The sequence below is a fragment of the Rhea americana genome, unplaced genomic scaffold (genome assembly GCF_003343005.1).
Source record: "Rhea americana isolate MKP2758 unplaced genomic scaffold, rheAme1 scaffold_44, whole genome shotgun sequence".
Taxonomy (NCBI): Eukaryota; Metazoa; Chordata; class Aves; order Rheiformes; family Rheidae; genus Rhea; species Rhea americana.
Window position 1 is genome coordinate 4,347,710 of NW_028186579.1, and position 21,943 is coordinate 4,369,652.

Genomic DNA, 21,943 nt, shown 5'->3' on the forward strand with positions numbered 1-21,943 from the left:
TGTGTCTGGGAAAAAAAAAAAAAAAAAAAAGTAACACCATATGCTACCTTATCCCCGTGTTTAAAGAATTCTACATGTTCAGGTTTGTCTGCATCATTTTTGTAAATCAGTGTAAGAAAGTACATTAGGTTTTTATTTTGCTTTTTAAATATTGGAAGAAAGAGATTGCCTCTTTGTTAAAACAGAAATCTCAAAACGAATCAATTTCACGAAATGAAGACGTTCCTCCAAGTCCAGGGTTAAAATTCCATCCTCACAGTCATTCTCAGCCATCATGTCACTGTTTCTCCAGAACTCAGCATTTTCCTATGTTTCTTAGAATTACTGTGCAACATTCATTTCATCATGGTACCCAAGTCAAAAAGCTGAGGTGACTGTTCCACTGGATCAACTGCTTTTTATACTACTTAGACAAAAAAAGAAGGTAAAACTGATCTGAGCACCTGACAAATACAGGGTGCATCTGTTCTCCTCCTTGTACTAAGCACAAAAACATCACTAGCATATTTAAAAAGAAGTTTGCAGGCATCCAGGAAGTATATAAATTCCAATATGAATACTTCCGGGTGTCAGTCCTTCAATACTGAGAAGAGTCATTCACATTACTCTTTCCATATACTTCACCTGACCCTTCACAATCCTTCCATTTTGTCTAGTACAAGTTTCAACCAACAATTTTCTGTAACCTCAAGGAACTGGAAAAGTGAAGCAGCAATTATGAGAGCAATAACAAGAGTGGCAGAGTTCCACTCTTGAATCGATAACAGCACAAGTTCTTCTTATTTCTTGTCCCAAAAGCCTGATTTCCATGAGGAGCAGAGGTTCTACATGACAAAATCCCTTCAGCAACACTATAGGAAAAGATGGAGGTAACATGAGCAAGCTAATCAAACTTTGGAAGATCATTTAATTACAGATCTCACAAGCCCGGAAAAAGAGCAACAAAAACTGAAAATGGGTCTATACATTGATTATTCCAGAGTCCATCTTTTGAGGGAAGAATAATCACCACCAACAACTTCAGCTCTTTTCCCTCACTCATACCAAAGAATATCATATCAAAACAGTCTTCTCAAACACCCTGATAATGAAAGACTAACTAATGGCATAGAGAATTATTGGTAAACTTGCAATGCACAGTAACTGTTTATTGAACATGGTGCTTACAGCTACTTCAAATAGTAACTGGCATCCAGACCTTCTGTAAGAAAAGGCACAAGCAAATCTCAACCACAGACAGAACCAGCGTATCCAAGAGGAAGATCTCATGTACAAGTTGCAATGAAAAACTCTGACTTGAAGGAGGGGGGAGGCAATAAAAACTCACCAACGCTCGAACAGGAAAAGTGTTACACTGATGGCAGTTCTGAATAAAATCAGGAGAACAGGATAGGCAATTAAGTATGAATTTGATTGTTTTTAAGAAAACTCCACCAAAGCCAAACATCTGACTCCTCTGATAAGATGCCCAAAGGGCACCTATCTGGGTAGGAAAAAAGGGGGGGGGCAGAAATGCAGTCACTCAGCCTCTCATTTTCCATCTGGACATAAGAAAATACTTTTTCAATATAAGGGTGGCTGAACACTAGAACAAGTTGCTCAGAGAGATTGTGTTCTATTCTGCAGGTGTTCTCAAAACTCAACTGGATGCAGTTCTGTGAAACTTGCTCTAGGTGACCCTGTTTGAGCAAGGGTGTTGGTCCAGGTGATCTCCAGAGGTCCCTGTCAACCCCAACTTTTCTGTTATTCAGTTCACTCATTGCCATTCCATAAATTCTAGAGCAAGCAAAGTCACCGAGCCTCAAAAGGGCAAATTCTTCACAAAGCTTCACAAAGATGATCCAACATTTGCAGTTTGCTAACCATCCTTTTAATTGTTTCCATTCCTACAACAATTCCCAACTCCAAAKGTTCAGCCTGTTCTTCAAACAGCTTAAGGGAAGGAGAGGTCAAGGAAGCTTTTTATTCCTTTCTCTCTCAAGCTGCAACTCTCTAAGGCAAATTTATCCCAAACCCCCAGTTCTTGAAACTCCAGTGGCTTGCCCTTTTGGAAGTACCCTCCAAACCTGCTGCAGCTAAACTTCCTCAGCCTATCAAGTAGGAAATCCTTTTATTGCTCTGGCCTATAAGTCCCTTATCTTCTAATTCTGTGAGGCTGAGAAATAGCTATTCTGCTCATTAATCCTACAAGGACCGTCAGAAGGAGACATATACCTTCTAACATTACTCAAATACAAGTAACTAGGTTTATAGTAACTAAGTTCCTCACTATCAAGGTAGTTAAACTCCATTCCACAAGATTTTATAGGAATTGGAGCAGTATAGAAGCTTCTGCTTTTCATGAAATATTCRTATTTGGTGCTATAAACATTTTAGGGAACCTTGTTCACCATAGCAAATTGATGTAGGAGCTGATATTGCCTAGAACCAGATTGAAGAAAGGGATAGTGTTAAAGTTAGATAGAGTCTAAACCATTTATGCTGCACTGTAGAGAAAAGCAAAYGGTTTATGAAACAAGCATTTTTTTCAGGTAATTACAATAGTGGTTAAAAGTGCTATCCTGATGACTGTAAAGACCTTTAACTATAGTTTATGCAAACATAATTAGTTCTTAATGCAACTTTCCTCAATGATTTATTACAAACATACAACATCTATTATCTTAAAAGACAGCTGAAAGAAAAATAACCAAAATAACCAATCGAGTTCTTGCTTAACTAATACACTTAATTAACATGTCCCTAAAATGCTAAAGTTTGCTGCTTTTTTCCCCTCTATATGGATACTTATCCGAGAAGAGGCTAATAGGATAATATTTTTTATCAGGATCAGTATCTTTTATTTCTGTACATGAAATGAAAATTGACTGAGAACAGTTGCTAAACAGCACAGTAAATATGGCTGAGAAATAAGACAAGATTTAAAAGTGAATTCTTATTTAAAATACATTTTTAGTGTTTTACATTCATATACCTGATGGGCAAAGAGAGGCTTACCTATGTAATTCCTCCCTCCCCCTGCAAAAAGACCCTTTCTACCAAGTTTTTGTTCAGAGAAATGTTAAAGTGGCAAACTGTGTTAAGATCACAGATATCTCACGTCTGCTGTACCTTTTATTTTAACTATAAATGTCACACTTCATCATGCAGCTGTCAGCTTCCTTTAATGTACTAAACACTATCATGTAAGCACAAAACCTGACATGATGTAACACTACAATTAAAAATAAAAAAAACAAGTCAGGTTTGACACCATGTAATCACATTCATATTGCTGAAAATTAAGTTTTTGGCGAAAAAAATTCCTCTGGTATCATGTCACAATTCCACTTTCAGCTTTAAAAAAAAATGCAGCCACAGCTTTAGTGCACCTAATTACAAACTGAAACAAACAAAATTAAGAAAAAAGTCTAAAAATTTTTGAAAGATTTTATTTTAATCAAAAACTTGCAGTTGTCAGTTCCAGAAGAAGTGATATTTGTGGCACTAAGCAATTATTTTTCATTTTGTTCTATCCTTTCTCAATTTCTATCCATCCTGCAGTACTGCTGCAGAATGTTAGAAGAGATGCTATTTTTCAACCTAAATGCAACAGCATGAAAGCAATGCCTGAAGCAGCTCCTAGTAAAAATGGATGATACACTCTAGAAAATTAATATTGGAATTAGTCATGTATTAAAAATTTGATTTTTATTTACTGTGTTTGATGCACAGCAGTAAACAAATATTTCAGAAATCAATTCCAGAAACATTAAGAAAGCTGAGGTATATCTGGAAAAGAAAACTCAAGTATATCTGGAAAAGTATATTGTTTCGTGATTTCTTCCTTTTCTGCTGTTCTTCTGTTCATTTACATCAACTCTAAAACACCTTTAACAAGCAACAGAAAAAATATACAGAAAAATATACAGAAACTGAAAAAACTTTGGCCCAAGGAAAAGTTAGTGGCATCCATCAAAAACACAAAAATGTCACAAGTCTAATATTCACTCTGGCCATATCATGATGCATTCAAGAGCTCCTTGTCCCAAGGAAAAAGTAATCTCCATGGAGTAAGTGAGCAAACAGGAAGGAAAGAGTCAAACAAAAAGCTAGAGGTCTGTCCTAAGAAGGAAAGGGTTGAAATAAACATTTAAAGATTATTCCTGTAAAAACATCTACTTGAAACATTAAATTAATGCAAATCCTTTTTTTCCCTTTGAGGAAATAAGAGGAAAAGGATCATTTCAGGAACGTCGGAAAGTTCTATCCTCAAATACAATACCACATAACTTCAGAACTGCTTTCTGATGACCCATTTCCACACTTTCCTAATAATTTTCAAGTTAATAATCTGCTAATGTAACATTAAGACAAGAATATTATCATTTTGACTGGAAAAGACTTGTATCATTACAGTGTTGATGCACTCTCCAATGTGCTTTATTTGATTCAGTACCACAGCAGTTGCAGGAAAATCAAGAAATTAAAAAGTAAGAGTTGATGAGGGTTGCAAATAAAAAAAAATACACAAAGTAATCCAAAAAAACCCTTAGATCTACCCTTACAGTTGTCTCCCAACAAACCAGCTCCATGAGTAGAACCTGGATACCAACAATGTTGCTAGAAGTTTGACCCTTAAAGTAGTCTTTAACCAAACACTGAAAATTTTAATTACAACAGTGATTATGTTTGTGTATTCTGAAGACACAGACCATATATTATACGTCAGTATAAGTCAGTAACATTTATGCTAAAGGTTTTTTGTTTGTTTGTTTGTTTGTTTTTAATTAAAACGAAATAGTATTTCTCCAGGACTATATTCAGCTACATAAAAACTTCAGAAGAGACCACAAGGAAAGCAAAAGAAGTGCCATGATCACCCTACAAGATGAAGACAGACATCTGTTCTAATCTTACAGTTCTCCCAGCCCTTTAAATGTTTAAGGGCTATTAGAGACATCTGTGCACGTATAAGAAGTAAAAGAAAAGATGGAAAGCCTAGCTCTTATAGGCAGGGACATGTGCAACTTTTTTGAAAGTTTACACAATTTATTGGCTACATTAATCCCCATAAATTCACGTGTACCATCCTATTGAAAGAATACATCCACCATGACCTTTACATTACAGGTTGTGGTAGAAGATGTCATCATTATCAGATAGCACTAGGACCTAGGACTTTGGATGTGAAATGATACAAAAATAATGTTAATGATAAATTAAAGTTCAGAAACAAAGCAATTAAAACCTTTGCTCTGTATATACTTGACCCTTATTGTATTTAATATTGTAAAAAATACAGTCTGAGAACTAAGAATTGAGCACCATGTTGAAACAATGATTAAAAAAAAGCTTCATACCTGCACTTCTTAGGTTAGGGTCTAGATCCGGCATTTCTTTAGATGCTTCTGGACTAACACTGTAGATAGACGCTCCCGCTTCACTGACAATGCTACAAAAGGAAATAGCAAAACATTAAAGAATATACAACTGAGAACACCACCACTGAAAGACTTTGTTAGCATGTGAATTACTGGAATATTTGGGGGGGAGGGGTTAAGCTTCATGTTTTAAAAATATTTTGAATTAACTGAATACTTCTAAAAGGAAAACAGTAGAGTAGCAGGAAAATACCTCCTTGTATGCCAACACCTGTCCCTGACCTGCAGTATCTTTTCTTGTTCAAATCTGGCCCTATTATGAATACACACWGTCTATGATATCAAACGCCATATTAATCTTATAATGGAGAAAACAAGAATGAGAAACAAGTATTACTAGCAGTCAACAGGAAATGCAGTTTGCGTAAACAAACGCACGCAAAGCACCACTACCTAGGTGGCAATTTCATTAAAGAAACCTCAAATGTGAAGTCTAATGTCAATTGAACTATTACATGAACCTGCATGTGTGCATGTGAGGCAGGGAGAGAGGGGTGCAGGGAAAAGGAGGTTGGTTTGCACATGCTTTATCTACAGCAAACTGCCTAACATATTCAGGAAAAAAGAGCCCTATATAGACTGAATCACAGAACTGCAACTCATTTCTTGGCAACACTTGATACAGTATTCTTTCCGATCTCCCTCCCCTCCCTAAAGAAAAACACAGATGGTATGTCTTCAGTAAGTTAAACTATACTTTTGCATCTGCAGCACACCTCTAATTCATTCAGTAATAACGAGAAACTCACCAATTCAAATCACACCATATAATTAATATAATTCTCAAGTGCTCTAGTTCTACTCAAGAGAAAGCTGCTATGAAATATTCACAGTGTAAGTTTATTTTCAGCTGTGAAATTCTGACACCACTAAAATCAATAGCATACTTCTTCCAATAACGTTAACAAAACTTGAATTTCAGGTTGATAATTAAGGCATGATAGAACTCCTGCACCGAAAAGGAACACTATCAGTTTCAGAAATATTTTTACTATTACTATTCTACTCTTAGAATAACCTTATGGTCTCCACAAACAGAGTAACCACAATCCTTAAAAAACAGACCTTTAAATACAATCATGTTTCTTTTATAGGTTCTTATATGAGACCGTACATTTTCCTTTTAAGAACACTTAGTAGGTCAAATTTTTGAATAAAGAAACTGATACTTAGAAGCCTCTTTAGAGAAGCTGAGAAGAGTTCAGAGAAAACACATGCTTCCATTCAGTATTGACAATAAATATAGTAAAGTGCAAAGATTAAAAAAGATCAATTTCTGTCTGTTGCAAGGTTTTTACAGAGGGTTTTTTTATTATTATCTATTCAATCTAAACTGGAATTTGCTAAAATGCTGTACATATATATCAGATTTTATAGATACTGGAATCTCTAGTGACCATTTCATTTTTACAATAAGACTGGATCTTTCAATAAATACAGAGAATAATATCCTGTTCTCATCTGTATTAGCATAACTCCAGAACAATTCAGGCAACTGGCTTAACAGAGCAAAAATTGCACAGAGCAGYTGGTCAACAAGCTGAGTGAGGCAAAGGAAAAAGAAACTATTCCACGATCTTTTTAAAAGATTCAGCATTATGGGCATTCCTCGAGTCCTTGAGTATAAATCGCATTCAGAATATAGTGCTGTATCAGACAATAATTGACAGTCACCAAAATAATTCAAAAATACAGTCACATCACAAAAATGCAACTGTTGAAAAATGAAGATGTTGACAGAAGTCTCATCAAAATGATTTTTCTGATGAACTGGTAGTTTAAAGAACAATGCAACAGAATGTATTTCTTAAGCTGTTCACACATTATAAAGGCAGCATCTGGCAAACTCTCCCTTTCCTCACAAAAGAGAAATTGCTTCCAAAAAACCACACACATTAGCACATACTTCCAGCAGCTTTTAACTAACCTCTCTTCAATCTCTGAATTCTAAAAGAACCAAAAGTTAACCTTTAATGTTATTTCTAAATTTAATATGTTTTCTATACCTACTATACTTCCGTTAAAAAAAATGCACATTCAATGTTTTGCACGAGTTTACAATGTTGTACTATAAAATGTATTACTGCACACAACTTACTACTTGATCGGTTTCAGTATGTTGTACAGTACAGAAAGGAAAAGAAAGTGACTTGGCTGGGAACTGTAAGGCACCTGATATTTTACTCTCATTAACGATATACAGATAATTTCAAAAATAAGAGGAATGCAATACTATGATTCTATGGCAGTCAAAGTGAATTGCTCTGCTAAATTTTAAAGAAGGTAAAAAAAAAAAAAAAAAAAAAAAAGTTCCTTGCTAAAATGAGTGCTAAAATGAGTTAATAGCATTAAATTCAGGACAGGAGAAAAAAAACAGTTGAAAAGAGCACATTTCCTTTTCTCAAGAAAATTTACACACATTATTGGGAGGGGGAGGAGGGCAGCATAGATTAAGGAGGAATCCAAGTAAAGATTTGTCTTGAGCAGCAAAGCAAAATACGAAGAGCACTTTCAGGAGAAGCATATGCTGGATATTTAACATCCACTGTGAGATGGTTTTGTACGCGTGCATATGTTCTGTGAAGTATTTGGTATAGCTGACTTAAAGAGGAAGAATTTCCACTCTTATAGTGGTTACAACTGTTGTTCCCGAGACAGTAAAATTCAGACATTAAATAAAAGTTGTTATCCAGAGTAAATGCACTGGGGCACAGATTCCAAAGAAATCGTTCTCTGCTTGGTTCGACCATATTCAAGCAAGAGTTTACAGACCTATTTAGTGCTTCTCATGTGGTTTTATTTAGGTTGTTTAGCTACAGTGAAGTGGTTACCAATGTGACACTGGCACATACATGCTAAAACATGTTAGCTTGGTCACAATACTAGGATTACAACAAGAGAAAAAAGCAGGAGGATTTTTGGTTGCTATTGTTTTACTTTTTTTTTTTTTTTGGACTGGAGAAGATAAACTTTTATTCACAGCCTTTTATAATTTTTTTAAATCCTGTWACTCTTTAAAGGGAAATATTACATAGGACAACGTACACTAATTTAGTGTTGTAAAACATTGTTTTCAAAGAATACGCATATTTTATATCAGAGCATATCAGGCCAAAAATAAACCTGCTCGGGTCAGTGGGCCGCTTACTCTGGACTGCTTTGGMCCACGCTGTTGCTTAACCCTGTGTTGTTTTGCCTTTAAACATAACAAAACTCACAAACCCAAAACAAACAAAAAAAATATTTTCAAGAGAATTAAAAGAAAGTTCTCACAAAAGATTGTTTTTGAATCACTTATCAACTGGAACACAAGTACTCTTAAAAACTGTAGCTAAAAATCTGTATATCTTTATAATTGGTATTTGTTTCTAATTAGACTTTTTAAGCCAAACAATGCACTTAAAAACCTTCTAAATCATAGAGAATCCATATTCCTGTGCATTCCTTTAGGTTTGCAGGAATGATTCCTGTACTGGCCAAAATCATAACAGTTAAAACAACACTACTAAAAAAAGGCTGTATTTTCCTATTGGAAGTCAACATGTAATAGATAAATAATCAATTAGAAACAGTACTAATGATATGCAAAGTGTTTATAATATATGAACTGACAAATTTTATAAACTGCTGTCTGAATTAACAAAAAAGTTGGTAGAGAATCTGGGAATATGCCTCCATACTGTCTGCTGTCAATTAGTCATCCTACAAACTAAATGTTTATTCTCAGAATCTGTATGCAACTTTTTAAAAGTGCCCAAACCTCACTTGAGCACAAAACCACTACACAATTATTCAATTTATTTTTATTAACTGTACTAACAGTCTTGTTGCAGAGAAAGTAAGTCTTTGTATACTGGGCAGATCTCTCACGTTTATTAAGACTCATTTCAAGTACGGCTAAACCAACACTAAATATATTCCACTAGCACCACCTGGTGGTCCATCAGCTTTATGCTAGAGACTATGCTAAGCTGTATTTTAAATGCTTTATGCAGGAACGCCTTTTAACATTTACTAGAATAAATTATTTCCTTACTCAGCTTAAATAAATATATTTTGCATGAAAAGATAATCTGAAAATACAAAAATGCATAAGGGTAAAAGTTACATTTAGCACATTAGAGTTATCAGAAACTGCTTAAATGTATTGATTTCATATACTTGCATATAATGGAACATTCCTTAATAGCTCACAGTGTTCTTAGGTAATAATGTTTCACTGAAAAAAAATCTAGTCAGTCACAGGCACTTATAAGCTATGCATCTTTAATGTATGCATCTTTAATGTATTTCAATATCTTTAATGTATGCATGTGAAAAAATATATATATATATCAGGCTGGAGGCTTCTAGAGGTAAAGACAGATGCAGCTTTCCAACATTTTCACAAATCTTACCAACATTTAAACTATTTTATTACAGAGAAGTCATTTCCCATGTAGTGCTGGATTAATAACCAAAGGAAAAAGTAACTTTATACAATTTTACACAACTTACTATTTCTACAACCTCTGAAAGCACTCACCCTGGTTTACAAGTGAAAGCCTTTAAAATAACATTTTAAAGAACAATAACAGAACAATTAAGAGATCGATATTAACATTTAGAAGAAAATTGTGATCATGCTGAAATCACAAGTAGTGTTGACCACAAAATGAGCCCAGATTTTCATGGAAGTTCATGGAAGAGAAATCCATGGGCCTTATGAAAAACACAGAAGCYGCATTTAGCTCTGGAAGCGCCTAGAACCAAGAACAGCTGAGAGCTAGGGAGGTACTAGAGAAACAGTATATATACACTTGCCTTAGACTTTCCCTAGGTACCTGCTTTTGGCCACTGATCATCACCAGCTAGGGGAGGTCAAAGAGACTTCTCATGTGAAACAGCAGTAATCGCTTTGGCTTGTGGCTCGCTCTTTCCTTTAATGTCAAGCAGGACACAGCCCAAGGCAGAAGCGACTCTGACAGCCCATCCAGCTCCTCGCTGTTACGGATGGTGAGCAGCAGGTTGCATGGGACGAGAGGAGTTTCTTGGTGCAGTGGGCAGAGTTACCTGCCAYCCCTAGGCTCGCTCTGCTGCTTCAGCACCCTGGTCATGTAGGTGGGCACTCCAGTCCCTGAACATTCAACATAGCTCTTTTTGCAGGGGAGCAGATCAATATGGCCCATGGGAAACTGCAGGAGTGAGATGCTGCAATTTATTCAGCAACCAGCACTTCAGCACAGGAACAGGATACCAGACTTGACAGTGCCTGGGTCTGACGCAGTACAGCCATTTTTTTCTTTTTTTTTTCCTTGTGAGGAACAAATGTCATGGAAGTGCACGATAAAAAGGATCTGGCATATACTCAATGATGTATTCAAGGAGAAAAAAGCCCAAACATTTGAGAAAGCCTGCTAATTCTGACCAGTGAGATTAAATGCAAAATCTAGTCTTTCCCTCACCTCCAGTGAGCTAGTGGTACTGCAAAGGAAGATGTGAGAACTCTGGTAAAAAAAATATTAGAAACCAACCATTATTCAACAAAATTAAGTCAATCTGTGCCTTTAAACAACCTAACGGCTTTAATTTTCAATAATACATAAAACTCAGGAAATATTTCAGCATTAAATGTATTTTACAATAATTAAACAAGTTGTTCTCAAGGAAAGGAATTTTCACCAACTTTTCATTGCTTAATTCAGAATTTTAGCTTGCATAGTACACACATTTTGTTTATATGAAAATCCACCTTTCAAAAGTCACATGAAGCAAGTGGAAGTGTTATAGTTTTCTTTTGTGAAAATAAAACAGAAAAGCTCTTTGTGACTGCCATTCAATCAGATACAGTTGTGGGGAAATCAAGTTTTAAAGAATTGCTTTCATTCACGAGTTCCCAAGCACAAAAGCAGCTAAGCACACAAAGCGTCTTCAGATGTTCCAACATATTATAAGCAATGATGTAGTCCTCTTATTGCTGCTCAACTGCATTTTCTAAGTTTCCATATAAAGTATTATGTGAAATTCTGCTTATAATCACTGTTTTGAATTAACAACAAAAAAAGCCTGTAAACATTTCTATCCATGTGTCAATTAGCTGGCTTAGTATTTTCCAAAATTTACTAGAAAATGCAAAGAACAGCAAAGAAATCTCTTCCTGACCAATTCACAATCTCCTTTTTAAAGTAAAAATTATTTCTCAGCTTTTTCAAACCAGGATCCCTGTAACACAGCAAACTAGAATACAGCACAGCAGTACCTCTTTCAGTCGCAAACCCTACTTCTGAAACAGCTACAGCAGGTACAATGAGCAGCTTATAGAGCAGCTTCTGAAATGCCAAAATTTCAAGGCAACCATCACTGCGTTGAGGTAAACTTAGCCTGGGACCAATTTCACTATTTATGTCAACACATGACTGCAAACTAGTCCAGGGTTTAGTCACCTTCATGCAGGGAAGAATGAACTCACACAATTGGAAATCTATTATTTGCATTTCCCAGCGTTTGTTTTTTTGACCCACTTGATCTTGTCTGCTTGGTTATCTCATACTGTGTCACCTCCCAAAGTCAGTAGGCCCTCCATTAATTCACAGAGGCTGTAATAATTCATGCATCAATCTCCCCCCTCTCTGACTCTAGTGACTGCAGATACATGACCTTCATATGATATGCTCAGCCTCGCTGGCCTAGGGTTTGGGCTCAAGTATCTTTTTATCACTTGAGCACTTAATATTCAAGTAAGAATTGTTCTTTCATTTGAAAACGAGCATTCATTTATACTTTTCATGTGTGTTGCAGCGAACTTCATAGTAACTGTTAAAACATCTGAGCAATATTAAATTGAAATAGATATTCAAAACGTTCTTCAAATAAAGAAATCAGCAAAAGTTTAACTTTAGATACAGGTTTCTACTTCAGAGAAAAGAAGCTTCTTGCAGATTCCTCTTCAGATAAAATATAAAGCTAACAAACAGATGTGTTGTTATATGCATTTCTCTCCTGTTCATACACAAATGACATTTAGCACCAGATAAGCTGATTGTTTTCTTGGTAGACAGTTTCTATTTTTAAAATCTATTGAACACAATAGAATTGGGTCTGTTTATTACTGTTCAGCAAAAAAATCTAATCACAGTTTGCATCATTGGTGCAAGTCATTAAAAGCGGCATATATCTTAAAATAACATTAAGAAGGGTGTTTGTTTTCTCCTTTCTTCCAGTAGGCTTATACAGAACTACATTTCACTGAAGAACTGAGGCATGCACTTTAAGATGAAGATCAATGTGCAACAAATAAAATTGCATTTGTTTAACATTTTAAAACATCAAATTACAGTCTTTCAACATCAGAGAAAATGAAAGCAAGCCTCAATGTCCTCACTTTTTAAGAAATTAAAAGGGATACAAGAAAGTCAAAGCAGTTTAACTGCAAAGATCTGCAGCCAAATCTCAAGGAATAAATGAAATGCATAACAGAGACTGGAAAAAATAGAAAATATATCCAAAAACACAATTACTAAAGTAATTATCTTCAAGTACTACCCACTTCCATGYAAGCTGGGAAACATTAGCAAAAACATAAAACCTAACATTTCAGACTTTCATTGCTCTGCAGTGTAAGAGAGGACAGTGTGTTGATTTTACTCTAAAAGTATTTTGCAAGAACTCAAACATAATAAAAGGCTATTTCAAGTACAAGAAAAATTGTATTCTAAGCCGTGCAATTCGAGTGCCTCTTTGTGAGTGAAAAAGCAGGTTTCAACAACATAGACACACGAACACACACACGCTGTGGCATGTGATGTAAAAACTTTTCCTTTAAAAACAAAAAAGTTACTTCTTTGGAAAACTCAGCCCAGTTCTGTTAGCGTCCTGGTTTGGATGAACGCAGAAAAAGTATCCCAGATAAAATATTTCACTGACTACAGGACCAGAAGAGTTCAAAGTTTTCTGATTTTAGTTCTAGTTCTGCTACCACCATCATTCCATTCCCCAAAGAGGTGATAACGAAATTTCCTGCCTGACACTAAATCAGTTAGAAGACTGTATACTACACTTTACCAACAGAATGAAGTAGCTTTGAGAAATACTGCAAGATATAACAAAAAGTCATCATGATTTAATTTCTTCTCTATTAGATGTAACTCTATTAACCCCTAAATGAAACAATCAGTTTACTGTACTAAACTAATAACTAACTGTACAGCTACAGCCTGTAATCCTTTATTCATTTGTCTATGAACCATGCCCTCAGCACATCCCTGCAAAGGGAAGGATGATCAGATATCTGTCTTCATCTTGTCTGAAAACGATGACATTTTTCAGTAAGAAAAAGGTCCAAATGGCAGGTGTCAAAGAGCTTTAGCTTCACACGTGGTGCTAGGAGGCAGAAAAAACAACAGTASCGTGTGGCCATGTCAGAGCTGTATAGAAGCTGCCGTACAAGTGCATATCTGAAAAGAGCAAACCTCATAGTCTGTTAAATCAATCTAGTGCCAGATGCTGTTATCAGAACAAAACTGGTGCTGCAGATTCATCCCCAGAAGAAATACATGTCCCTCGTCTACAGTGAAAAGTGAAAGACCTAGTGTGGCACGTCTCAAGTCTGAAGGTGACAGTTACCTGTTACTGCCCCCACCATTTTTATTGACAGTTTCAGAAAACAGGTCCTGTCATTGCTCATAAACTGGTTTGAGCTGAAGCTGCTTTCTGCTTTTGAAAGAGCTTTAAAATCTGAACTTTATGTCTAAAATCTACTTCCAAGTTAATCATCTAACAAACAAGCAGCAAACCATYTAATTTTACTTTAAATACTGTAACGCAGTAGGAACTTAGAGATGGAATTTAAATAACTGCTCTCTCCCCCACTGTAGCAATGCCTTGGAAAGGAACCACGGCAACTGAGATAACAGTTATAGAACACAATATTTCCTCAACTCAAGGGGTCAAGCACAAGCAATAAACATAAATATGAAAACAGAAATGTCATGGTCTTCCTAATTCTAATTTTAAAAATGTCATTAAAAACATCACAGCATTAAAACAATTCTAAGCAGAGTTAATAACTACATACATTCATTCAGTTAGCAATTAGGAAGCTCTAGGTAGTGTTAAATTCTCAGGTCTGATGTATTCATAGACATTCTTTAAATGAAAGTGTCTAGACGGACATATCAAAAACATGGCACATTCCCCCCCAAAATAAATAAATAAATATATATATATACATACATACATATATATATACACACACACACACACACACACATTCTGTCATTCCTCCAAAATGCCTAACAAAACTCTTCCAAACTGAAGAGTCCAAGCAGTAATGTTAGCCCCTGCCCCTCTTAAACCTCAAGAGCTTGGTCAAGCAAACAAGCCCTGAGAGCCAACGGTCCAAAGGAAGCAGCAAGTTCAGAGCAGAAGGCCATCACTAACAGCATCCTGCCTGCAGCTTGTTCTGCGCTTGGCCAAGCGGAAACCCCAGCAGCAGTGGCAGCACAAGGGGAAAGCAGGTGTTTCATGCAGTCCATCTCCAGCCAAGCAGGATCTTGAGGAAGACAAGACCAACCCAGACTGCTTTTAAAAATCATATCAAAAAGCAGTGCAAATTCTAGAACTCTTAAATTACATATTTGTGCACGATTATTCAAGTATACCTTGAAGATGGAGCAYTATAAAATAACACAAACTGAGTTTTTTTGGAACAAATAATAATAAATAAGACTGTCTTTTGTTTTTAAAAGATTTCTGCCAATAAAGGAATAGTTAGAGTTTGCTAGTACAGTCTGTATTTGGTGTTGTCACCCAGATTCTTTTCTTTTTTTTTTTTTTTTTGTCATTTAAATTTTCCTTCTACTTCTCCATATTCTACTGGCTATAATTCACTCGTCCCTTCTTCCCTTCCGCTGCTAACTTGCACTATCCTCCACAGGTACCACTTACCTTCTCTTTCAGAGATAACCTAATCGATAAATACCTAACTGAACTCTGAGCAATCATTCTCAGCTTCCGTTTAGTTTAAATCTCAAGTTTCTGTTTCAGACCTGAAAAGGCGTATGTGCCAAAAAGTCTGCCTAATTTCTCAAACTGCAATATTTCCCTATTCTAAGTCCTATTCTATCTACAACACTGCCCTACTCTGGGACACAAGGCATTTAAGATACAGATGATTCATTAAGGAGTGCCTCTCTAGYGAATATGAAATGGACCTCTCAACCAGTTAATTTGTCAGTGAACTTCATGGAAGTGTTAAGAAGTGTTGTATGCTAACAGTCCATATTAAATTACTTAGAAAGGCTACAAGAATATGCTATTCAGTAGCTCCACTTGCTCTCTGGAATCATTTTTATTTGGAAAATGGGCAACAACGATGCAGCGACTGCGGTGGCTAAAACGCAGTTAATCATGCCAGACCAAAGGCTACAGTTTAAAATCATGTTAATTCTCACAAAGACTTTGTCCCTAGAGTGGAGTATAACTGGACAAGACCACAACATATGGAGCAAAATGCCTCTTAGAGAATCGCACCTCCAGCAATTGTCATTTCCTTTAATGCTCATTCTAAACATTTTGGAAGGAGTTCAAACAGAATTTTGGTGCAGATTCTATAGCCTTGATTTATACAAAATTCTGGCCTGTAGCTTTGCCTTGATTCAGGCTTTATTATATTCCCTCCCTCCCCCCACCTTCTTACAATATCACTGTTCCTAGTACTTGATCTCTTTATCAAGCCCTCTTCCCTGGTACAGATTCATGGGAAAAACTAGAGTGAACTACACTCCGTTTATTATGGGTTAACCAGTGCAAGACAGACTCTCTGCACAGTGTGAAGTACACACAGTTCCACCGCTGCTGCTTCTCTCTGCTCCCTCCTCATCCCTGTTACGATCTGGACTGTATCTTAGCCTGTCATTTTAAACATTTTTAAATTACAGATACTTCCTGGTACAGCTTGCTGAAGTCTTAAGTACAAGGTTTTCCACATAGAGAAACTGAGAAAAAAAAAATAGAATTCTCTAACTCAAAATACTAGAGACAACTGTTAGATAAAGTAAATGGTGCTTTACGCAGATGTTATTAAAAATCATATGCTATTATCTTTCAAAGGTAATTTCAACATTTTCCCCTACTGCAGTTTACAAATATTCAAAGCAGCCACTTATCAAGAAAGAGTTCCATTCTGTCCATCAAGGAAATTTTTTTTCCCACTGGAACAAAGCCTGTATGTTCAGGGACTAGTTTAGTGCTCCTAACAAAATCTATTAATTGCCTGCAAAGGAACAGTAGCACTACAGTATAAAAAACATTACAGCAGCAAAATGGACAAAAGCCAAGGAAGACCAGGTTGAGAAAGGAGGATAAGGACACAACAGTAGACAGGCAGGTTTATGTCCTGAAAGTCTGACTGATTCTCAGAATGTAACATTTTTCACAAAAAAAGTCAGAGAGAGTCAAATGAAGCTTGTTTTACACTAAGAAGCACATTTTAAAAGATCAAAGATGCATAAAAGAAATTGTGTCTGTAATCACAAATGCATTTTAAAATACATCCTTTCAAAAGCAATATGTTCACAGTTAAGATTAATTCTTCCTTAGAGTTACTTTTCTCAGACACAGATTTCAAAATGAGAAGACTTACTCAAATGTCTGTAGAGCAACRTAAGTAGATTTAGCGTCTTCTTATTAAATTAGAGCGTTTTCTCCYTTTAGGCCTCTAGGGTTCTTTCATGTCTTCTCTAGTGCTCCTCATTGTCKTGTTTTTAAATATTGTTATTTTACTGATATCATCTGTATCCGCTAGGCATGTTTAGTAAGAGATGTTAATATGAATCAAACATATTTCCAAATGAAAAGGGGTTAAACACTGGCTGCATTACTTTCCTTTTATCATTTAAAATAGTGGATATCTTCTTATTTTGTGTGTTCTTATTTGCATATATAAACCTTGGAGAAAACAAATAAAAACCACCTAAATCCTTCCAAACCTGAAATGGATTCATGAATTGCATTTTCAGAGAAAATACAAATTCTTTTACTATGGCTTTAATATAATGGCAAGAAAAAGAAACAGGGCAAAAACAAAATTTGGAATTAGTAAAATAGAAGTTCAGTTAGGTAGTGGTATACTATTTTTACCCCCTTCTTTTAATCAAAAATAATTTGTTCCTCTAGGTTGGGATGGATCCACACTAGAGACTTACCATGAGTAATATTACTAGAGCTGGCATAAACATACTTCATTTAGACTACTTCATTGAAAGTATGTTTTTCATCCATTTACAAAGACTTTAAAATTCTTCTTTTGGAATGAAATTTCTGATGCTTCATTTCCAAGCAATTACACTAAAATTTAAGGGAAAAAAAACCCCTGAAATTAATCTATTTACCCATTCAAAATGTGAAAGCAGAGGAGAGGAAGGTTTTCTAATTTTTAAAGAAATATCTTTACATCCGAATCACAAAAAAAAATTATGGATTATTTTATGTCCTACTTTTTACATTAAAATTTTCAAAGTTATTCTCTAGTCACAGATGCGTAGCACAGTAAGTAGGATCTCAGTCACGTGCAAATCTAGTAGTAGAATATCTTCAAATAATGGTAAAGGTTCATTAATACATATTTATTCATCTAACTACTTGCAGGTCACCTACAAATATTTTGCAGTTACAAAGTCTCGGAACATGTGTCTTTTTAATCTTGCTAGCTCTCTATTTAAGATTCATTTTATAAGAAGAAAGTTTCTTAGAAACATCTGGGGACTTGTGGCTCACAATCACAAGCAACATCACATGTTTTTAAACAAACACAGTAATGAAAATAAAGTGGTGGGTTCATTCTTTCCAAAAAGAACTAAGTTTATCATCTGTTAAGAGAGAATAAGTTCAGAACAGGAAGTTCAGAATCAGTGTCTTCTTGGAAGGGAAAAATGGCAGCAACAGCCAAGAAGTGCCACCAAACCTAAAGCCCTAAAATAAACCACCTCTTCCTCCTTTCAATTTTCTGTTCTCTCTTCCCAGTACACRCAGTGCTTCAAAATGAAAGAAAACTCTTTCAAATAATCTTGCCAAATCATCTCTGGGCAGCAAGAAAGAAAAGAAGGGTGAAACTTGTCTGAAGAGTCTTCTGGAGGACATTATAAAGAAAGCGAAAACAGTCAATCACAACTTACACCTGTAAATATTGGCCAAGGTTACAGTTATGCAGGCATTGCGCATTGACACCAAACTGACTTCTGTGGACTAATCACTAGGCTGTTAYGTTTGGATTCTGCAAGATGAACAAACAATGCAGAATTAGCACCTTAGAACAATTCTTTCAACTTTTGGAAATTACAGGATTTCAGAGAATCACAGAAGGCAACCCTAGAGACAGTCTAATCCAATCCTCTTGCTCAAAGAAGGGTCGGTTAAGAGTAGGTTGCTCAGGGCAGGCTAATGAGACCACTTAGACTCAACTATAACTGAGAACTGAGGTTTTAATGGTATTAAAGATAAGGTTCAGTTTTTTTTTTTTTTCTTAACTGCTTTTTTAACTGCTTTTTGGCAGTTAAAAAAAAATTCAACACTATAAATACCCTTCAGAAAAGTAGTATATATTTGCCCCCAAATAGTCTAATTAATTAGCTTTAAGATATTAAAAGTCCTCAGTGCCATTTATTTTTAAACAGAGCTGCACTGAAAACCTTAAAAATTCTAGCTTCTTCAAACACTACAAGCAAAATTAAAAATTGAATTTGTTTAGAAATGAAATTACTGGGAATATTTGCATTGTTGATGCTTGCAGTAGCAGAGTAGGCCCACTTAATTTCAGCATCCGATGTTAAAATGTCACAAAAATTCTTGCAGTTTATAACTAACATCTGTTACTTGGGAAAAAAAAAAAAGAAAAAAGAGAGATTGGGGGGTATTGATACCRCTGTGTTACAACCATAGAAGCATATTTTAATTGTCTAGATGAGAACAAGAGTCTATCTGCTAGAGACTGCACTGCAGCACAGCAGCAGAGAGCCTAGAGGCATTCTGGCTGATGTAGACAACTCCTACAGGGGGTTGTGGAGAACATATGCCAGAGTGGACTACGCAACACCCTTTAATACAGCAGAGCATCTTCTGCCCTCAGGCACCTGCTCAGCTCTGCTGGCTAGCGTGGAAGGTGGCAGAGCCAAGCAAGCCTCATCATCGGCCTCCCTCTGTCAGACAGCCCAGGACGATTGCTGCCCTTGGAGTCACTGGGGCCCCAAGCCAGAAGAGCACACGGCTCACATTTGCACACCAGCATCATCACTTCCAACAACGTGACCAAGAGCTACCCTGGACCATTCCAGGACTTTCACTGGTCAGGGCATTTTGAGGCTGAGATTATTTCTTACCCACTGCAGGGATGGGTATTATGTCTGGATGGAAAGAAATATGGCACAAATATTAAATAATTTTGCCCCAGAGAGAAGACAGGCTTCCAAGTCAAAACATAAATAACTGCTCAACTAATTCAGATCTAAAGTGTAGTAAGGAAGTATGCTTGTAGATTTTAAATAAGGGCCTAATTACACTTTTCATTCATTAGTTTTTTTACTACTATTTTACTCTCCTATAGAAAGGAGAACCTAATCCTAAGAAGTCATGTAAGTATTTCTAAAATGCATATTTGAAAATTATTTTCTAAAAATATTTAGACAAGTGTGTTCAGAATTCCATTCAAGAAGTGAAAAAACCTGCTTAAAAATATAAATAAAATCACTCATACCTCAAACTGGATTTGGGTTTACTYAAACCCTGAGAATCAGAACAAAGCATTTCAGCTTCCTCTGAAGTTTAGAAGGGCTCACTGTAATCATCACCATTCCAAGCTCTGTGCAATTTATGCAATTTAGTTTTACCAACTATTGCACAGTAAAGAAACTCCAAGCTTACATTTTATCATGAAATTCAATAGAAGCTATAGAAGCTAGCTTACAAAGGCTTCAAAAAACAAGAAGCCATACTTAGACATTCTCTTAAAATTTTTACATAGGGGATCAGTTTTAAGAATTAAAAGCTCCAATCTGTATTGAGTGCAAAACCTGCTATTTCAGATTACCAAAGACAATTTACATACTTAAAGCTTCTCTGCCAGAGTTCCCTATACTGATAATATAGTATATATAATGATAAATTATATCTTGTCAAAATCTAATACTATCAAAAAATTAGCTTTTTTCATAATGCCCAAATGCTTCAAGCAGACCAAAAAGCAATCAATGCTGCACTTTCTGCACTGCATATTAAATAAAACATATTTACACAAACCTCTATAAAATCAGCATTTAATCTGTATTTTTAATAATAAAAGGCTAGAAGTTTCCTATAGACTTTAAATTTTAAAGAGGTTCTTCTTAAATATCAACAATTTCCTTTTTTGGCTAGCAATAAAACAGCTCATTATTTAAAATTATGTCCCAACAGAACACTTCACTCTTGTTGGTGTCAATCAATCTGATAGCCTTCTAGGATGGAATGACTGTCTGGGTAGACGARGGGAGAGCAGCAGATGTTGTATACCTGACAAGCTCAGGAAGTGTGCGTTAGATGAGTGGACAGTGAGGTGGACTGAGAACTGGCTGAAAGACAGAGCTCAGAGGGTCGTCATCAGTGGTGTGGAGTCTAGATGGAGACTTGTAGCTAGTGGCGTCCCCCAGGGCTCAGTACTGGGTCCCATCCTGTTCAACTTCTTCATCAATGACCTGGATGAGGGGACAGAGTGCCTCCTCAGCAAGTCTGCTGATGATACCAAGCTGGGAGGAGTGGCTGACACACCTGAGGGCTGTGCTGCCATTCAGAGAGACCTGGACAGGCTGGACAGCTCGGCAGAGAGGAACCTCATGAGGTTCAACAAGAGCAAGTGCAGAGTCCTGCACCTAGGGAGAAATAACCCTAGGCACCAGTACAAGCTGGGGGCTGACCTTCAGGAGAGCAGCTCTGCAGAGAAAGCCCTGGGAGTGCTGGTGGATGACAAGTTGACCATGAGCGAGCAATGTGCCCTTGTGGCCAGGAAGGCCAATGGTATCCTGGGGTGCATTAGGAAGAGTGTTGCCAGCAGGTCGAGGGAGGTGATCCTACCCCTCTACTCAGCTCTGGTGAGGCCTCGTCTGGAGAACTGCATCCAGTTCTGGGCTCCCCAGGACAAGAGAGACATGGAGCTACTGCAGAGAGTCCAGCGTAGGGCTTCGAGGATGATCAGACGGTTAGAGCCCTATGAGGAACGGCTGTGAGAACTGGGCCTGTTTAGCTTAGAGAATATAAGACTGAGAGGAGATCTTATCAACATCTACAAACATCCTAAGGAAGGCTGTCAAGARAATGGGGCTGGACTCTTTTCAGTGGTGCAACAGGACAAGAGGCAACGGGCACAAACTGAAACACAGGAAGTTCCATCTGAATATGAGGAAAAACTTCTTTACTGTGAGGATGACAGAACACTGGAGCAGGTTGCCCAAAGAGATTGTGGAATCTCCTTCTCTGGAGATATTCAAAATCTGCCTGGATGTGATCCTGTCTAACAT

General features: G+C 36.5%; 1 protein-coding gene across 2 annotated transcripts in view; it reads right to left on the bottom strand.

Moving 5' to 3' along the window:
• The window catches only part of SRBD1 (S1 RNA binding domain 1), a 136,155-nt gene that overhangs the window by 60,404 nt on the left and 53,808 nt on the right, over positions 1-21,943 (bottom strand). For both annotated transcript variants that reach the window (XM_085315870.1, XM_085315869.1), the window contains exon 16: positions 5,343-5,434. In XM_085315870.1, the coding sequence (XP_085171996.1) occupies positions 5,343-5,434 (92 nt within the window). The remainder of the gene's footprint in view (positions 1-5,342; positions 5,435-21,943) is intronic.